We start from the raw sequence: 20,525 nt of genomic DNA, 5'->3' as shown, positions 1-20,525 counted from the left end.
AATAGTTATGTACAAATGTATACAATCTATTGAAACTCACAGTGACCTTTTAACTATAACTGTTACTTTACAAGAGGACATTAAATCATGTTTGTTTCACACAATCGACATACCTGTGTACTATACAGATAATCTGATGGAAATAAAGGCCTTATGGAACGATCTGTAATGAATAGATATCAATGTCAACTTTATATCACAAAATTTTCTTTGGAATAAAAAATAAATCAAATCATCTTAAGATAACTTATCAGGAAGGCTTGAATCCAAAGCATTCACAATTCTTGATCACTGCCTTTACATAGAAACATTCAAAAACCATACAAAATTTAGTAATATATTATATGAGATCTGTCATTATAAAAATAAATAAATAATTTTTTTAAAACTCAATAAATTGACTTTCAATTAACGTCTCCCTTGATTTTACGGTCCGCTGTTTTTCAAGATCAACAAAAAATAAATAAAATTTAAAAGAAACAAAAAGAATAGCAATAAGAAGAGAAAATAGTCATTCAGAACCATAAAGAGCTAGAATTTATCCTGATTTCTATAGTGATAAAGGGACAATAGCAATTGCATGCTACCCTTTGGATAGGATAATAGTCTGTCAAAAAGGACTTCCCACCAGATCTAACAGATCCAGTTAACCAATTACTACTGGGGGAGGGTCAGTGGGGCCAGAAAAAAATTTCAACTTCACCCAGGATTGATCTTGCTCTCTTTGAAGCGAGTGCCCCACCAATTAAGTTATTGGTAGCACCAATAAGAAGCAGGCAAGACTTCAAACATAAACACTGTTCCAAATGGCACATACCCATGACTCGACTGGTTAAGATTTCTTTTTCAGAAGGTCCCAACTCTCTCCGCAGATAATTGGTTGGAATCCGTCCTGCAGCTGCTGCCTTCTGGCGAAAATCAACCTGAAATGGAAAAAGAAGTTACCACATGACTGATGCAATGATATATAACAAATTCAAAAATGCACTTTTAAAAGAGCAGAGTGATCACAATTGGAGTATAATAACCAACTGAATTTTAACATATGAATGAAATATGAATGATAACACTTCTTACCTATTTAGACATTGACATATGCAGTGATACCTGCCTATTACCCACCTTCTAATAGCCCACCACTATCTTGAAACAGACCTTTTTTCCAAGCAAAAATTACCCTTTAATATCCGATTTCATCATTTAATAGCCTATTATTTTTTTTACCAAATATATAACAAACCACTATAATTTGAATCAAACTGTCCTGGAATGAAAATTTGCTTCATATACCAGCATCTCAATGTTAACAATAAAATCACATGTGTTTCCTGTGTATTTCTTTCAGACTAAAAAAGACACTATTACACCTTTGATATTTGGACGGAGTATCTCTTGTCTGTCAGATTAATTGTCATCACTGTGTAATCATCATCATCATCATTGCCTTTTTCACCCTGGGTCAGGGTATAGGCCACAGACAAACAGTTTCCATCCTTCTCTATCCTGAGCCAACTTTTTTATCTCATTCCAGGTCTTACCACTTCTCTGTATATCAGCTTCTTTAATTCTTCTCCGGCTTTGTCTGTTGTCCTTCATAAATTCTGTAATTCCAGAAACTCTTCGGTCGCCCAAGCTAAAAAAAGGATTTGGTTTGTCTGTCTGCGTTTCTGTAACGATTTGAGTTTAACGGAAAGGGGTGTTAACCCTTTGCCAACCCCCAACCTGGAGGACCAGGTGACTCGAAGATGGGAGAATCACACACCATTAGTCGCCTTTTACAACACGCTGGCTTGGCGTTGGGCTATTCTTGACCCTCTCAGTTGAGGGACCCCGGACACCACACGGGCAATCACTGTGTAATGCACAAGAAAAATCATTTGAGAGCCCTCACAGGAAGACATTTCATAACAACAGTGTTTTATATGATGGGCCCTCAAATGATCAGGGAGAGAGTGCTTGGTTTGGGATGGCGTGTAGCAACTGATGTTGTCATCAGACGGTAACCACGGAAGGTTTTTTTTTCTTTTTTAAAGAACATTTATGACATAACTTACTGTCAATGGCAGAAATGATAGGGAAGAGGTATGCTTCTGACTAACAGCTGTTACCAAGACTGAAGTATCACCATACTGAAAAAAATGCAAAAATAAAATAATTAGAAACATAAATACAAACACATATAATAAATGGTTGAAGCGCGGTTCTACTACTAGAGTGCTCGACTATAAAATGGTGAATTAAACAGTGATAATAACTGTAATTTTTCAAAAATGAGGAAAACTTATTTCACAGTTATGATAATGGCAATTTGTCAAAAAGGAGGAAAATTTCTCGGATCTTTCAATCAAACACAAGAAAAAAGTAAAAATAACAGGAGCATAGTTTAGTATTTTGTAATGTATTACTTATTACTTCTAGTGTAAATCCATTCTTATCATTAAACATAAATGTACTTTTTTGTAAATATTTAATGAATTGTCTTTTCCACATAACATTTTAAAGGCCTACAATATTATTCAAATAAAAGGCCAGAAAGTGTTGTTTTGATTTTTACTTTATAAAGCAGGCTACAATATCTTTGTTACCGAAACCTAGTGGTTATGCAGCTTATACATATAACTCAAGAATCTCTCCACTAAAGGAGTAAATATAATGCCTGTGTAAAGTGCTATTAAACTATTATTTACAGGAAAATATATATGTATAAAATATAAAAACACAAACATATTATAAAATATTGGATTAAGTGTTGGAAATAATAGAATGTAATCACACTAGTACTAAAATGTGAGACGTTATAAATAAATGCAAAAAAAAAATAAAAGCCTTACTTGAGCCATTGCTGCTCCATCTGCAAATCTTGCCAATTTTCCAGTTTCAAACCGTAAAGGTCTGTACAGAAAGAAACACATTTTTTAAAAAATATTATTAAAATTCATTAGCAAAATGCGAAGGATTGAAAGGAAAAAATAATTGATTTGGTTTATTCACTTAAGTTGTGATCCTTCAAGACCATGAGACTATTGAAGCTGAGTAATTGTGTTTCACATTGGAACATAGTGATGTCGTGGTTTCACAGAAGCACTTGTATCTGAATCTGTGTTGTAGATCATATAACAATCCACATTTGTCCGCAAACCTCATAATCATCATAATGTTGCTGATGATTAAAGTTCTAATATTTGGCTTGGTATGCATGTGACGGAAAATGGTTAATAATTTGCAGTAATTTGCCATTGTGCTTTCCAACAGCCATTTGGAATTTCTCCAGTAGCAACAGATTTCTGGAATATCACAGTCGGACAGGGAAATATGCCAATCTGCTAGCTTCATAAGTATTCTTGATTGAATGTTGTCTGGGTAAGAACAGCGGTGTGCAGCATTAGGCCATTGCCAATGACTGTGTTCCCTCTGTGTTTGTGTACCAAGTTGATAGATAGGCTAGATAGTCGATAGATTAATCAGATTAGGTTGGAATCAGTAGAGTAGAGGCAGAGACTGAGACCGAGGGAGAAAGAGACTGCAAGTGCAAGTGCAAGCGAGAAAGAGAGGCTGAACTGAGAGACGGATGGGGAATGGATAGATAGACAGATAGAGAGAGAGAGAGAGAGAGAGAGAGAGAGAGAGAGAGAGAGTATGTGTGTGAGAGTATGTGTGTGTGTGTGTGAGAGAGAGAGAGAGAGAGAGAGAGAGAGAGAGAGAGAGAGAGAGAGAGAGAGATGAGAGATATTAGGCAGAGGAGAGGTGAGTCAGAAAGAAGAGAAAGAGGTAATAAAAAGCAGAAGTATGAATACTTGTCTCCGATAGAAACTTCGAATCCATTCCCAAGCGCAACTGCATTTGCCCACGGATTGGTATGCTTCAGTCTTCTACAATAATGACAAATAATATGAAGATTTTTGCAGGATCTTCTGCTTCCCCTCACCAAGGGGGCTGCCATTTTGGTTTGTTGTGAGATTAAAAGTAGGAAGGGATAAAACACAAAGATCCCTAAACAAAACAATCAAAAACATTGTTCACGTCTATGATCTATGACTATCAACTGCATGGAAAACAACACATAAGGCATAACTATAGTCATAAAAACTCAAAATAAATGCTTTCATATTGAAACACAGGTGCTATTGTTCAATTTTAACTTTTTGATTTTTTGTTTTTTTTGTATTCCTGGAGTGGATAAATTTGTAAAAACCAGCAATAACATTGAAGTCACATGATCGCAGTTGCTGATCAAACTCAAAACAAAATGTCGTCTGAAAAGTTTGAGTCGCTTGAAGACGATCTAAATAATCTCATCTCAGAGATTCAAAATGCTGAAAGACGGGTTCAAACTACAACTGGGGGTAAATTACAATAAATTTATACTAGCAGGTCATTTCTACACATATCGTCCTAGCATTATTAGAAAGGAAACACATTTTTGGTCTGTTTTTAGTTCGACGCTCTCTACAAATACAAAGTCTGATTGAATGATTGTGACTTTGACTTTGCCTGTGAAGTCGAATCTCTAGAAAAGTGTTAAAGTTGAGTTATTTCGTGCATTAGTATTAGCCACCTTAATAATAGTCAACGATTACTGCCGGTTTATTAAGACCATAACAACTTTAATCCTGCCTTTAAAACGGTTTAAATTTAAATTTTAAGTATTCACTTTCTCCAGGGAAGGCAAGGCTTTCTTATTCTTACTTAGGGTTAGACAATCTTTGTTGATGAATTTCAAAATTTTGAAATTGTCACTTTCCTACATCAACTGTGCATGCACTATGAACTGCCATGGAGTAACGTTAGTGTCACGGAGTTATGCTATTAATATTATAATACTCTCATTTTCTCCCCCCCCCTCTCTCTCTCTCTCTCTCTCTCTCTCTCTCTCTCTCTCTCTCTCTCTCTCTCTCTCTCTCTTTATTTCCTCTTTTTGTCACGGACTATGCCAGCTGGTAAATCTTCAACTGCCACTGACTGATGTTATTGCCAGAATTTTAAAACATGAATTGTTGCCTTATTGTGACGATCTGCAGTATATTTTCCTTTTTAAAAAAGCATATCCTACTTTTGTTTTGTTTTTTAATCTATCAGCTATACCTATACCTGGATACCTCTGTATAGAGCTTTTAGACTTGGTGTAGTCTCCTTCGCTCCTCCTCATCTATTAATGATTGGACCAATTTTTATAATTGAACTTGTTTCCTAGGGTGTTGCTTATCTCCAACTCTGCTTTGAATTTATTCAAATTTTTTGCTGATACTGTGGTTTCTTGTAGTTTATTCCAGTTATTTACAATTCTAGATGAAAAAAAGTTCCTTCTTTCATTTGTTTTAAAACGTTCTTTTTTCAGTTTCTTGCTGTTTCCTCGTGTCTGAATGTTCTTGTTTGGTTTAAGGAATCCTGCCTCTACCCTGTCTATTCCCTTTACTATTTTATATGTTTGGATCATATCTCCCCTTCTTCTCCTGTAATCTAAAGTCGGGAGATTTAATTCTTTCAATCTCTCACAGTATGTTTTGTCTTTCAGGTGTGTGATAAGTTTTGTTGCTCTCCTTTGCACTCTTTCCAAACAGTCTTTGTCTCCCTCAAACTTCGGATACCATATGCAGTTAGCATATTCCAGCTTTGATCTAACCATAGTCTTGTAGATGGTAGTCATGTGTTTTGTTTTCAGATTCTTGAAATTTCTTTTCACTATTCCGAGTGTTTTACTAGCCTTAGATTGAACATCTTTAATTTGCTTCTTGAAGTTTAGCTTCCTATCAATAAATACTCCTAGGTCTTTTTCCCCATTGGATTTCTGCAGGGGTTTTTCTTTCATTATATAGTTTGCTTCTCTGTTGTTTTTTCCTAGGTGAAGAACTGCACATTTATCTACATTGAACTCCATCTGCCATATTTCGGACCATTCTTTAAGCTTTTCAAATCTTGTTGTAAGGTGTTTCTTTCTTCTTCTGTATTAGCTACTCCATAGAGCTTAGTATCATCGGCAAAGATTTTACATTTAGATGATAGATTGTCTGGCAAGTCATTGATATAAATCAGGAAGAGAACTGGTCCCAGTACACTTCCTTGTGGAACTCCACTTGTTACCAGTCTCTCTGTTGATGCTGTTCCATTCACTATCACTTTTTGTCTTCTATCTTTGAGGAAATCTCGGACCCATTTGACTGTCTGATCATTAATTTGATACTGTTCCAATTTCCTGATTAGGCGCCAGTGTGGAACTTTGTCAAATGCCTTTCTGAAGTCGAGGTATATGACATCTAAATTGTTGCCTAATTCCAGGTCTCTCGTCCAGTCATCCATTGTTTCAAGTAGGTTTGTTACTGTAGACCTTCCCGCCATGAAACCATGTTGATCTTTGCTGAATAGTTTGTTCTTGGTCATATGATCAACCATTTCTTCTCTAATCAGCTGTTCCATGAGCTTGCAGACGACAGATGTCAGGCTCACTGGTCTGTAGTTTTCTGGATTTTTTCTGTCTCCCTTCTTGAATATGGCTGTGACGTTAGCTTCTTTCCATTCCCTTGGTAGTCTTCCTTCTTTCATCGACTGGTTAAATATCTTGGTTAGGGGTTCTACTAGCTGCTCTGCTAAGTTTTTTAGGATGTAAGGATGAAGTTTGTCAGGTCCAGGTGATTTACTCTCCTTTAGGTTTTGTAGTCTCTTCATTACTCTCTCTTCAGTAATCGGCCATTGTGTAGTATCTATATTACTTGTTTTAGCAATATCTGGCAAGTTTTTCTGGTTCTCCACTGTAAAGACACTTGCAAAGAAGAGATTTAGCACCTCTGCCTTGTCTTCATCTTCAGATGCCCAAGTGCCATCTTTTTTTTTTATGTCACAGGTTCCCTGTCTTGTCTTCATTTTACTGTTTACATAACTCCAGAATACTTTAGGATTTTCTTTCGTTTCCTCTGCTATCTTGTTCTCATACTTTTGATGCGCTTGTCGGACTATTTTAGTAGTTGCGTTTCTCACTCTTTTGTATTTGTCCCAATCCTCTTCCTTTTTGCTTCTAGAGTATCTTCTATTTACTGCCTTCTTCTTCCTAATGCCTCTCTCACTTCCTGCGTCATCCAAGGTTGATTTCTTCTCCCAACCCGGTTCCCTCTGCTTTTCGGATGTTTTTCTCGAAGCATTGGTTAAGTACTCTGGTAAATCTACTCCAGTTGTTTCCTACGGTGTCCTCGATTAGTATTTCCTCCCATTTGATATGTCCCAGTTCCTCTTTCATACTCTCTAGATCAGCCTTCCTATATCTGAGTGTCAGTTTTTCATCTACAGTCTCTGATGTCGCCCTCAGTTTTAGGAATATGGTCGCATGGTCGCTTTTTCCCAGTGGGTGGCTCAGTCTTAGGTCGATTATGTCATTTTCTTCCTCCATCAATATCAAGTCCAATACGTTGGGCTTCTGGTTTTTTCTCTGTCTCGTGGGTTCTTTTATTATCTGTTGTAGGTAGCAATCTTCAATGGTTTCTATGAAACTTTCCTCCAGGCTTCCCTCTTTTGGTTCGTCCATCCCTTTCCACTCCAGTTCCGGCATGTTGAAGTCTCCCATAATAATTATCTCTGAATGCTTTTTTTGTGATGCTCTCCTTATCATCTCCAACATTCTCTCATTATTTTCTCCTGTGCTATTTGGGCTCCGATAAATCACTCCTACTAGTATCTGACTTTGTCCAGTTACTCCAATCGAGCACCAAGCGCTCTCCCTAAAGTCGTGATCTGTGAGTTCCTCTATGGGGTTAACCTTCAGGTTCTCTCTCACCAATAAGTATACTCCTCTGCCGGAAGTTTCAAAATCTCTGCTAGCTATTATAGTGTATCCCTCAATACCTAACTCTGCTATTGTTGGGTGTGTTGTTGCATTCTTTGGCTTAGCTTCTGTTATTGCTATCACATCTGGATCTTCTTCTTCTGCCATAGCCTTTAGCTCCTCTCTCTTATTCATCACACTGTCTGCGTTCGTGTACATGAACTTCAGGGTATTTTTCATATTCAAGTGCTGCCCCTCCTTATCATTTACTGGTACTTCTCTTTTTTGAATTTTCTTGTTGTCTTCGAGTCCTTGCTCAGAAACATTTTGGGCAATTGGACTGACACGTTTCCAATATAGTCATTCCTCATCCCAGTCCCAGTCATTTCCTCCAACATCGCTGTCTCTCTTTCTTATTTGTTCACTAAACTTTTCCCTGAAAATGACCCTTTTCTTATATATGACTACATCTTCCCCTGCTTCTCGTCTTCTCTTCAGCTCCTCTCTTAACTCCTTGGCCTGCTCTCTTTGCATAATTGTTTGGTCAGCTCCAATATACACCTTCTGTAAGCATTCCCGTTTATGGTCTTTCAACTGTTTGCTGTTCCTAAGAGCAGTGTTACGCTGATCCGTTGACATCAGACTTATTTTCATGGGTCTTGGTCTATCTTCTCTTCTGCCCAATCTGATCACTTGCTCTATAGGGTTGAGGCTGTCTTTGTTTCCATGAACCTGCAACTCTTTGAGTACCATTTGGGCTTTTCTTATATCTTCCTTGTTGTCGCCATCTTTAGCTTCTGGTATGCCATACATAATTACATTCTTCACTCTCTTAGCCCTTTCATTTCTCTCCTCTTCTAGTTCCAGGTTCTTTTTCACCATTGCCTGCTTCTTCTCCTCAGTTTCATTGATTTTCCTCATTTCATTTATATCTTGTCTTACTCTATCTGACTTTTCTTCTGTACTTCTCTTGAGTCTCTCCTTAATCTCACTCGCCTCAGACATAGGGTAGGCCTCTATCTCATCCTTTGCTGTTGATTTCACTATTTCTATCATCTCCTCTGTGAATTCACCTTTTTGAATGATATTCACACTTTTATCTACGTCTTCTACTTTTTTCCTGAGTTTATCTACTTCCTTTTCAAGCTGCATGAAATTGCCCAAGAACTTTGAGGCCACTTTGTTGCAGGACTTAGAGCAGTAGTAATGCAGCAGCGGACATTCTTTTTCTGAGTCTTTCTTCAACAGTTGATAGGTGTCATCATCTATCTTTTCGCACAAAGTATGAAACCACTGGTCACAGAGCTCGCACTGTAAGCATTTCTCAATCTCTTTGCATACATATTCACATTTTCCGCAAGTCTCAGTCTCAGCTTTTGCTTTTGCCTTATTTGTACTCATCGGTGCAGGGCTTTCTTTCCTACTACTGCCACTACTAGTACTGGCACTGCCAGATCTACCTTTCCTACTACTGCTGTTTAAGCTCATCTTCTTGCTATATCTAATACTTGGCAAGGATTTTGCTGCTGCGTTCTTCTTTTGTATTTTTCCACCGAATCTGCAGTTTGGATCTGAAAACAACTGTAATTTTTGTTTTGATAAAACATTTAAAAATTAAAAACAAATGCTGATGAGTGTCGGCTCTAACCTTTTCACAACAATTGACAACGAATGAATGATTTGGAAAGTGTGAGATTCGGATACCTGCAAATTGAGGCTCAACTAAAATCATTGCATGCACCCGAAGAGTTCCAATTTGACTCCTTGGTAGTTGTTGAAACTACCAAGGATTCACTCCTTGGCAATTGACACTTCCATTTTATATTTCCTGGCATTGATACTGATATGACCTAAAAGTGATGCAAAACTAAAAACTAATGAGATGTTTGCAAACTTGAAGTCAATCTCTTCTTCAAATTTTACAGAGGAAAGGAAAAGCACAGCAAGGAGAGCAGAGAGGCGTATAGAAGAAGCAAATGGAATCGTAAGTTAAATGCTAAATTAATTGATAAGAGCTTTTTTAAAATTAAATATCATTATTCTTTACAAAATTATTTCTTGATATCAGTCAGTACAGTATATCTCCATTTATTTTAAAAACCTTTTTAAATGAAAGTTGACTGCTATTGTTATAGTTAGAGACCACTTGTGTGAAAGACATCCATGTAATCTCTAGTTCCTGAATAAAGGCTGCAACTATAATGACTCAAGCTTAAATAGTCTCCCACAGCTTCTTGGAACTCTTAGGCACACGTGCAATCACCAGTGTGTCAGATGTGAGGGGAATAGATAATTAGACTTTGATCTTCCTTGGTTTCTATGATCTGACCAAAAATGTTGATATATGATTAGGAATAGTATTAATGACCACGAAACTGAACAAGTTGCATACTAAATAACAAAGGCAAACAGAAAAACAGCACGAGTCTGAGCTCAAAGCAATACAGCAATACAGTTATTTAAAATTTCAATTTAGTTTTATTATTTAGTTTAAATAAAATTGAAGCAAATGAAAAATTTTTTAATGGCACAGTAACTGAATAAGGAACTATCAACAGGTAGACTAAACCCACTTTATATTACAAGAAAGACAAATTTCTAGCCGCATACTTTACATGATGTCCAAATGAATTCAGGACAAAATAATAAATAATTGCAACAATCCTTATCCAGTATGATACAGGCGTATCAGCGGCGTTAGTCTGATATTGGCAAAAGAAAATATATTCTGGCCACTTCTACCTGTTCCACCCTCTGTCCTCTGCCACATTGTGTCCTTCCTGGCAGTGTGACATCCTCCTGTGATTGCATACACTCTTAAGAGTTTGAGTCCGAATATTCACAGAGGACTATTCAGACTTAAGTCCAAATAGCCATTTTGCCTGAAAAAGTATTGTAAGTCATTTAACAACAGTTATGGTTGGACACATTCATCATACCAAATTTTTAACGCACTATGTAAAAAGTGTAGAAATACAATTCCCATCCATTTCTGTAAATTACCAAAATGTGCCTAAAATTGGATTACGTTCAACACTAAGCGAATTTGTGACACATTTTCAGAAAACCAAGAATGATTATATTTTTTAAATTATGTACTATATGTGAATATTGTTGAGAAGCTTTACCCATAAATGTCGCATGAATTTTCACAAACTGGACTTTAAAACTGCATAATCAAGAAAGGTTTTAGGGTCCTCTTTTTTGTGTGTTATAGTTATACAGTATATTTCCTCAAATTTATTAAATTGCACATTTATACAGCGTTTAGTAACAACTCTGCTGCTATCGCAAACTATGCGTGACGAACACCTATTTTCAGAACAAGGCATGTCACAAGGTGTCATGGAGACATCCAAGGTCAAAACACTGGCATCAGCTGGACATGATCATTACTAAGCGCGATTCTCTTAACAATGTTTGTAACACCAGGTCCTATCAAAGCGCTGATTGCGACACTGATCACTCTTTGGTTGCCACAAGGGTGAAACTGACACCAAAGAAACTTCATCACTCAAAGAGAAAGGGCCAGCCCAGGATCAACATCAGCAAGACAGCTTACCGGGAAAAGAATATAGAGTTCAACGAGCAACTTGAGAAGATTCTCAACACAGCTCATAGAGAAGCAGAACAAAACGCACAGGACAGCTGGAACTCTCTTAGAAACGCCATTTACAGCACTGCAGTTCTGACATACGGCAAAAAGGAGCGCAAGAGCAATGATTGGTTTGAAGCCAGAATTACTGAGATGGAGCCAGTCATTGATGCCAAGCGCAGCGCACTTGTCAGCTATAAACATAAACCGAGTCAGAGGAACCTGCAGGCGCTGCGAGCTGCACGCAGCAAAGCACAGCAAACAGCACGACGTTGCGCCAATGACTACTGGCTTCAGTTGTCGGACAACATCCAGCAAGCGTCTGAAAGTGGCAACATAAGGGCCATGTATGAGGGCATCAAACAGGCGACAGGCAAATCTACAAAGAAAACTGCACCTATTAAATCCAAGACAGGGGAAGCCATCACTGACAAGGACAAGCAGATGGGTAGATGGGTAGAGCACTACTTGGAACTCTACGCCAGAGAAAACACTGTCACCCAAAAAGCGTTAGACGCAATTGAAGAACTGCCAGTACTGGAAGAACTAGACGCAGAACCAATCATGGAGGAGCTCAGCAAAGCAATCGATGCTCTGGCCTGTGGCAGAGCACCCGGTGACGACAGCATTCCACCCGAAATCATCAAATGTGGAAAGCCAGCCCTCTTGGAACCACTACATAAACTCCTGTGTCTTTGCTGGAGAGAAGGCAAGGTACCCCAGGATATGCGTGATGCCAAGATTATCACCCTCTACAAAAACAAGGGAGACCGTAGCGACTGTAATAACTATAGGGGAATCTCTCTACTGAGCATTGTGGGTAAAGTCTTTGCGCGCGTTGTCCTCGCTCGACTGCAAGTCCTCGCCGAACGTATCTACCCAGAGTCGCAGTGTGGCTTCAGAGCCAAGAGGTCGACAGTGGACATGATCTTCTCAGTACGTCAACTTCAGGAGAAATGCAGAGAACAGCAGATGCCCCTCTACATTGCATTTATTGACCTGACAAAGGCATTTGACCTTGTTAGCAGGAAGGGCCTTTTCCAGCTGCTTAAGAAGATTGGCTGTCCTCCTCAGCAGCTTAGCATCATTGCCTCCTTCCACGACGACATGAAGGGCACCATTAGCTACGACGGTGGAGCCTCTGAACCCTTCCCCATGCGCAGCGGCGTGAAACAAGGCTGTGTCCTCGCACCGACTTTGTTTGGTATATTTTTCTCCTTACTGCTGAAGTTCGCATTCAAAGAGTCCCCAGAAGGAGTCCACTTACACACCAGAAGTGATGGGAAGCTGTTCAATCTGGCACGGCTGAGAGCAAAGACCAAGGTCCGCACAGTCCTCATAAGGGAAATGCTATTTGCAGATGATGCTGCTCTATGCGCGCATACCGAGGAAGACCTTCAGCGGCTGATGGACAGGTTTTCCCACGCATGCAGGGAATTCGGGCTGACGATCAGCATCAAGAAAACAAATGTAATGTGTCAGGATGTCCCCTCTATACCAGCAATTTACATTGACAACGAGGAGCTAGAAGTCACTGATCACTTCACATACCTGGGCACAACCATCACCAGCAACCTCTCACTTGATGCAGAATTAGACAAGCGCATCGCCAAAGCTGCCGCTGTCATGGCACAACTGAGCAAGAGAGTGTGGACCAACAACCAACTCACTTTGAACACCAAACTCAGAGTATACCAGGCATGTGTACTCAGTAGCCTACTGTATGGCAGTGAATCCTGGACAACATATGCCAGACAGGAGAACCGCCTGGAAAACTTCCACATTCGCTGTCTACGACGAATTCTCGGCATCAGGTGGCAGGACAGACTCACTAACAATGCAGTGCTAGAAAGAGCTAACTCCCTCAGTATGCATCTCATGCTCTGCCAGCGACGTTTGCGATGGCTTGGTCACGTACACAGGATGGACAATGGACGCATACCCAAAGACATCATGTACGGTGAACTAGCTTCTGGACGGCGACCAACTGGCCGTCCAGCTCTGCGCTTCTATGATGTCTGCAAACGAGACATGAAATTGACAGGCATCGACTCAAACACCTGGGAGTCGCTTGCTGACGACCGCAGCGGCTGGAGATATGCGGTGATGGAGGGAGTGAAGAGAGGTGAGGAGAGGAGAAAGACGAAGTTTAAGGAGAGGAGAGCAAGGAGGAAAGAGAGGCAGCAGATCCAAATACCAAACGCACAGTCAAACTATGTTAGCAACAACTGCGGTAGAGACTGCCATGCAAGGATTGGTCTGCTGAGTCACACCCGTCGTTGCTCTCAACAAGACTGATGAGACTAAAGTCATACAGGGCGCAAACCATCGTCTCTCGAGACGGAAGGATGCCTACTAGTAACAAGTTCATATCTGATATTTTGATTTTTAACATTCTTTAACCAGATTCAGGAACTGGAAAGTGAAGCCAAGCTAGCTCCAGTGAATTATCGTTCTCAGATGTTGGGGCGAATAAGGCATTATAGAAATGACATTGACCAAGCATCAAGAAATCTTGTATGTATTTTATGAAAATCTTATGATATTAACCTGTTTGTTTGACTTTTAAAACAATAGTTTTGCATTATCAATAGATACATCATGTGTCATTTGTTTTTCAAACGGTAACCATTTTATGCTTGTATTTCTTTGTTACTTTGGGTTTTAATATGTTTGTCCTTTACAATGTCAGTTTGTTTCAAAATACACTCTCATTTTACTTACTCTTATTTCCACACATTTTTTATTATTTTTTTTAGCAACTTGTAAAAATGGGCGGTGTTTGTATTTCATCCACCAAATAATATGTTAGATATTGTTATAACACTTTTCTGAGTCTTTTTTGGGTTTTTTATTTGTGCACATATTATATTAAGCAGGCTTGACAATAAGTATGATTTCTCATATTCAATACGCTTTGAGGTCCAAAATGTGATGACATGGGAATGTTGGTAAAAATAAGCTGAATGCAAAGAAAAAGGGGGGAAAATTATAAAAGTGGGAGCATTGAGGATCATTAAATCCTAAATGAGAATTTCAGTAAGGATAATTGTCATAGGAATTGCAGGATTTTCCTACCCGCTTGACAAGTCTTCATTGATTCAGTGAATGTTAAATTTTGATATTGTGATTATTGAACATGTTGAATACATTATTTTTTTTTTTTAATATGAGAAAATGCCCATAGTTATTGGTAAAAATACGATAAATCATTTCAAATGGTTGAGGTAGGTTGTATAAAGTTTTTATACATGGTCGCTCCAACAGCTACCCTGCTGTTTTGATGTCCATTTTTAATGACAATTTAACTCATGTGTGTTGTCAATGAATTTCCTTGTTTTCATTGCCATTTATAATCTGCCCATTTAAATTATACACCTTTGTCTTTATTGATTCTCAGAGAAGAGGGACACCAGCTGGTCCAAGTGGATCTGATAACCTGGGATTTGATAGGAATGAGGTAAGCATATCCTTTACATTTGGTATAGTATTATAGTTAATTTTAGAAATATCATTGATTATACTTTTTGATCTCTTTGAATCCAATTGTTCTAAATACCTGTCAAATCTAAGATGAATGAAGACATTTCTTAAAGCATTTCCATCTTATTTATTAGAGCAGTTTTGATAACCATGTCCATGACATACAGTGGTCTCCACGTAATAACCTGACTCTTGGATGACAACTTTACAGGGTAACTAGTATTAGCTGGACTGGGATAATTGGCAGGGGGTAATAAAGAAAATAAATTTGAGTGGCGGGAACAAGAAAAGTTTTACCCTTTGATTTCTGAAAATTATATTCCTGGGTAAGTTTTTAAAAACGTGATAATCAACCTATTTTTGTATTATTTATTTTTCTATTCAATTTTATTTATTTTCCTGACAAATTGGAACTAATTAATTTATACTCCCCCCCCCCCCCCCAATCAACACCATCTTTACCTAGTCTTTGGATTGTCAATCATTTGTTGCACTGTTATTATGAAATGTCTTACAATTTGAGGCTTTATGTAATATGCTGAAATCAAAGACAGTGCAAATATACCTCTTGAATTGGTCAATGGCAATTAATATGGACCAAGATGAGAGAGCATCTCTCGTTAAGCAGTCTATAATGAACTTGTTAAACACCCTTGCAAGATATGTTACTTTGTTGTAATCAGTGACAATTTTAACTCATACAGTTTCTATTGCAATACAAATCAACTAAAGATAAGCTAAGATATGTACTTCGTGAATAATTGCTGGTAATTTAATGGCAGAAACAGGATATAGGAGTGGTGTTTTTGACAGTTAACTATCATGAGTAGTGGATTATTACATGGTGGGTTAATAGACTGTGATCACTGTATTAAGTTACCTTAGACTCATAAAATGAGTGTAGAGAATTTTCAGGTGGACATAATCTAGCTTGCATTATGTCCGTAAGTTTTTCTGTTGTTTTTCATGTTTTTCTTCTTTTGGAGAAAAGTGGGTTTTTGGAATTTTATTTTGGCATGTTGTGAAGTTTTAATCTATTTTTTTAATTCTTTTCTTTTTCTCCTTGTATTATTTTTCCTCTCTTTTAATGATTTTTGATTTCCTGTTACATCAAAAGACTGCTGTTGTTGTTTTTATTATTACTATTATTACTATTACTATTATTATTATTATTATTATTATTATTATTATTATTATTATTATTATTATTATTATTATTATTATTATAACATGTTTATGTATAACCTGATTACCTTTTATTTCATATTACAACTTCAGCGGCTTGAAGGTTCCAATAGAAGCAAATTGGTTCAAGGTCATCAGTCCCTTCAACGGGCCTCGGACAGCATTGCTAGGTCACATCAAATAGCAGCTGAGACAGACCAGATTGGAGTAGAGATTATTGACGAGCTTGGAGAACAAAGGGAGACCCTTGTCCGAACAAGAAATAGGGTAAGGCTGGATGTTTCGATGTTTCACTTCTCGACTTTATATTAACTGACTATAATTCCATTTGCTTTTCAAAAAATGTATTATTTAATTTTCATAATTTTTCATTTCGTCATTTTATTTTGATCTATTCGATTGTATTGTCTCATAATAACAATTTCAAAATAACATAGCAAGAAATGAAATTGAGCTAATATCTTCTTTGGTGATGATCTGAGATACATGTTTTTGTGTTTTTTTGCTCTTCCACAGCTTATTGAAACTGATTCCAATTTATCCAAAAGTCGCAAGATTCTGAAATCCATGGCAAGAAAGTAAGTCTTCAATGAAACTACACCATTGTGATAATGATAAGTTGGCATCTGTCAGAAAAGAATCAAATTAACATACACATTCTGTCCATCAATATTTTGAAGCTCAGAGTGAATTGCTAGCTGGGAGAATAATGAATATAATTAAATATTGAGGGAAACAAGTAAATAGAGCACATGCTTTGTTAAATGATAAAATATTTTAAGATTCTTTGCAAAGGTCTCTAATCAGACCCCCTTGATTGAAGTTTTAAAAATGTGTGGTTTTCACGAGGAATAAAATCGTAACCACTATAATTGACCTTACAAACTAAGAATTTGTCCTCAGTAGGATTAAACAACCCTTCAATGTCCTCTGACACTAAACTTTCTATTTAAACAAAAACTCTTGAATAAAATATGTTATATAGTAGAAGCTGAAAATTATGTATTTTTCTTTGCAATAAGCAAATCTGCTTCATAACAATGGCACATAATTTCTTAAGAATCATAATTTCTCCCGTTATTTGTCTGATTATAAATGCACAAATAACCATTTTCCTTTATGGGCAGTTACAGCCATGCTCGAGTCATGTCTCTGTTACAGCTCTGTCAGTGGAAACAGTTGGATCTTATGCCATGTTAGGATAGAGTAAAATCAAATCTCGCCGCTTATGAAGCTAGATTTTATCTGATCAAATATAAATGAACTGCACGCAGGCCAGTGAATATGATGATGATCTGTTAGAGCATCTTTTCAATCAGAACTAAATTGTATGGCTTTGTAAGACTCTTCAAAGTAAATGAACTGTTTGTTTAGCTGTCAATCTTCTATGCTGTTTGGTGGACTCTTCTCATGAAATATAACAGCAAAATAAAAAGAAATGATACTCCTTTACCCTATGTAGTCGAGAAAAACAGATTTTAAGTATACACTCACCACGCCTCTCATTGAGTTTCCTATTTATAGTTATCAGCCTTTAGATCCTTTGTTTTGATCACGTTGTTTCTTCTCACATTTATTGCAAAAGATATTTTTTTACTAAAATATAATTTTACTTTTTGTTAGACGAATCTTCTCATCTGTTGGATGTCATTGCAGGTTGTGTTGATTTCATAATAATTTATATTTTTCAGGGTTATGACCAACAAGTTAATACTGGCCCTCATCATTTTAGTAGAACTGGCAATACTTGCTGGATTAACGTATTGGAAATTCTTCAGCTGAGCAGCCTCAAGGCTTGTTTGGAATTGCTCCTTACAGTAAACTTCTTTATACCGCCATGTCTAGGACCAAAGGATATTTTTGTGTCAGTTTAAGTGGTATTACGAACAGTTTTATCATGGTTTTCATTTTGTCCATGGTTACCATTAAGTTTGGCAATAAGGGATGTGGCGGTATAGCAGGGAACTGTATAGAAAGGTTTTACTATATATTGTGATAAGTTATATTGTCTATGTATATGTTGCTCAATTTCCTGAAGCAGGGCTGCCAACTGTATTCCAGAAAAGCATATTTGTATGCTTTTTTCACCTTTGTACGACTGGGTGGGGTTCACCATTTACATAGTGGGTAGGGAGGTACTTGCTGTGTCTTCTATCCTCCTTTATCTGTTTTCCAATTGCTTTCTGTCTTTGTCTTCGAATGAGATTACTTAGTTTTATCCTGGCTGGAGTCCTTGGCTGGGAGGGAAACAGTTGAATGTATAGTTAAAGATAATCAACATGTGAATCCATGCCCAACTCGCTATCTAAAAATACTCCTATTTTCTAATAGTTTTACTTGTTTTTATAGAATTGCCATTGATATTTAAGTTCATCCCCGGGTGTTGTTTCTTGATTGCGGCAAGTGAATTTATTGTGTTATGAAGGGGCCTAAAGATTGGAGGTGGGGGGTGGGGATGATTGAGAGACTCCCTGACTATCCCAGTTGTGCAGATCCAGATTGATTTGTTTATCTTATCTGGAGAAGCTCACCGACAGAGTTTATCTTAAATATTTAAATTTAAAATAAATAATGACTTAGAGGAGATATATCGGGAATTGCCTCAAAGTTTATCTTACAGTTTATTTTAAGCGGATACATGCAGTGTACATTTATTTCCAGAATCACTCAATAGCAGGGAGTGAGATGACTGAAGCGTTCCATTTTCAAAATGTACATTTTTTTCTCTCAAATCTTACTCTTTTTGACAAAAAATCTTACATTTTTTATTGTATTGAGGTTGGCAGCCCTGTTGAAGAGTCTGTTCTTATTTGTTGGAATATTTATTCACATATTGTCAGATGAATGTTACATGTTTGGCTATGTGCATTATGCTATTTGACTCTGTGTAAATATGTAACTTGCCTTTGGGAGCCAAAGATATGGGTTGGAGTGTGTGGGGGGGGGGGGGGGGGGGGGGGGATAGAATTAAAGAAGAGAAATGATAATTTATTTTTGATCCTGCATGAACATCTCATCAAGTCTCATGTAGTTCATTTTTTGAGTTCGTGAATGTTTGGTGTGGATCAAACATTCCAGGTTAAGCAAGTTTAAATTCTAATTAGTATAGGTCTATGTTAAACGTTTTTGCTAATTTTTTAAATTTCGAAATAAGCTCAGATGTATTTTCTGGCATATATCAATTTAGGGTTCGTGTTTTGTGTTAGGTTGGTTTTTTTTTCAATTTGGGATTGTGGGTATCTTTTTTTTTTTGTGTAACGTGGGTTATATGCTTGCATAAATATTTATGTTTATATATGTGTTTATGTTAGTGCTCACGTGTTATTTAACACTCATGTGTGTGTTAGAATAAATGAATAGGTGTGCAATACTACCCATTCTCTTTTCCTTAACAATAAAATATTCTTGATAAGTTGAAAAGTTAATCAACATGCTTATTTCAGAATTGAAGTAAAGTCGAATGTTATAATTCTAATGATGGAAGAGGTTGAGACATGGCCCGTTTATCATGATATTCTTTTCTCATATAATAGAAATATGAATGTAAGAAGTCTCGGATTTAAGACTTTTTGATTTTGACAAGATTGGAGTTGTATTATTCTATCAATATATGAAGAAAAAGTATTGTGACAATCATAAAGCAGTACTGTTGCTTCCATGTACTTTATCGTCCTTGTTTGAGAATGAGACCATCTAGAGAAAAGACAGAAATAACCTAGGCATTATGCCATTTAAAGTGTTGCAAAGAAAACAGTGGGGCTAGCAAAGAAAACAGTGGGGCTAGCAAAGAAAACAGTGGGGCTAAGTTTCTTGCCCAAAAACGAGATGCCAACATTAGGTTAGAACCTGGGTCCCTTGCGTGAAAGTGTTATGCTTTATCCACTTGGCCACCTCGCTCCTCTAAAAATGTTGTTCAGTGTCTAAAAAGTAACAAAACAAGATAAACACAGATTAACTGATTTCACAGAAAAAAATAAAATAATTCCAAATATCAAGAAATGTACAAAATTTAACTTAAAAATTTTAAAAAGTAGTTTTTAGGTAACCTAACTCCCGACTTTGCCTTAAAATTGTGTGTAAATAAAATATGATGTACATTCCTTCTCTGCCATCAGTATGTCAGTTTTTTGCACCATGAAGTTAAAGACAATGCATCTTATTATCTTGTTGTATTAAAAGGTGCTAGATGAAAGTTCCAACATTGTGTAAAGCGTTGGCAAATTTGTTAAATTTGTATATTCATATGATGATAATTGTATTAATAAATGAATCACGATTTTCATGTTTGTTTTTGTCATTTTCTGATCTGTTTGTTTATCGTTTTTTTAAAAACAATTTATCATATCATTATAGATTGAAACTGATGGCATTATGTCAAGGAAATAATAAGAGGGGGTTTGCTTGAAGCTTGGGTTAGGATCTCGTTTAAATATTTTTTTTTTCTCTACAGGTGGTCAGAGAGATTAATTAAAAATGTGTACAAAAAAGTAAAGTTGTATGTACGAGTATCATCCT

The 20,525-nt window shown here is 37.0% G+C and overlaps 2 protein-coding genes across 2 annotated transcripts in view; one reads left to right on the top strand and one right to left on the bottom strand.

Moving 5' to 3' along the window:
* The window catches only part of LOC144958938 (polyribonucleotide nucleotidyltransferase 1, mitochondrial-like), a 30,389-nt gene extending 26,428 nt beyond the window's left edge, over positions 1–3,961 (bottom strand). The window contains exons 1-5 of the mRNA XM_078891239.1: positions 3,795–3,961; positions 2,832–2,892; positions 2,055–2,129; positions 818–923; positions 114–163 (exon numbers count right to left, since the gene is read on the bottom strand). Coding sequence (XP_078747365.1) covers positions 114–163; positions 818–923; positions 2,055–2,129; positions 2,832–2,892; positions 3,795–3,940 — 438 coding nt within the window. The 5' untranslated portion in view covers positions 3,941–3,961. The remainder of the gene's footprint in view (positions 1–113; positions 164–817; positions 924–2,054; positions 2,130–2,831; positions 2,893–3,794) is intronic.
* A 238-nt stretch (positions 3,962–4,199) lies between these two features.
* On the top strand, positions 4,200–20,290 carry LOC144958927 (vesicle transport through interaction with t-SNAREs homolog 1B-like). The gene is made up of 7 exons (XM_078891230.1): positions 4,200–4,343; positions 9,673–9,731; positions 13,749–13,859; positions 14,743–14,802; positions 16,104–16,277; positions 16,527–16,588; positions 17,702–20,290. Exons 1-7 carry the CDS (start codon positions 4,214–4,216, stop codon positions 17,790–17,792), a joined length of 687 nt encoding a protein of 228 aa, XP_078747356.1. The 5' UTR covers positions 4,200–4,213; the 3' UTR covers positions 17,793–20,290.
* Positions 20,291–20,525: the final 235 nt, after the last annotated feature.

Source organism: Berghia stephanieae, chromosome 1, assembly GCF_034508935.2.
Source record: "Berghia stephanieae isolate SIO BIC M18660-M18661 chromosome 1, UCSD_Bste_1.3, whole genome shotgun sequence".
Taxonomy (NCBI): Eukaryota; Metazoa; Mollusca; class Gastropoda; order Nudibranchia; family Aeolidiidae; genus Berghia; species Berghia stephanieae.
This window is presented reverse-complemented; position numbering and strand designations above follow the sequence as displayed.

Coding starts and splice junctions, on each gene's coding strand:
- LOC144958927 (XM_078891230.1), top strand. CDS start 4,214: ATGATCGCAGTTGCTGATCAAACTCAAAACAAAATGTCGTCTGAAAAG. Junction 14,803..16,103: donor TGGGATTTGATAGGAATGAG/GTAAGCATATCC, acceptor TTACAACTTCAG/CGGCTTGAAGGTTCCAATAG. Junction 16,589..17,701: donor CTGAAATCCATGGCAAGAAA/GTAAGTCTTCAA, acceptor TATATTTTTCAG/GGTTATGACCAACAAGTTAA.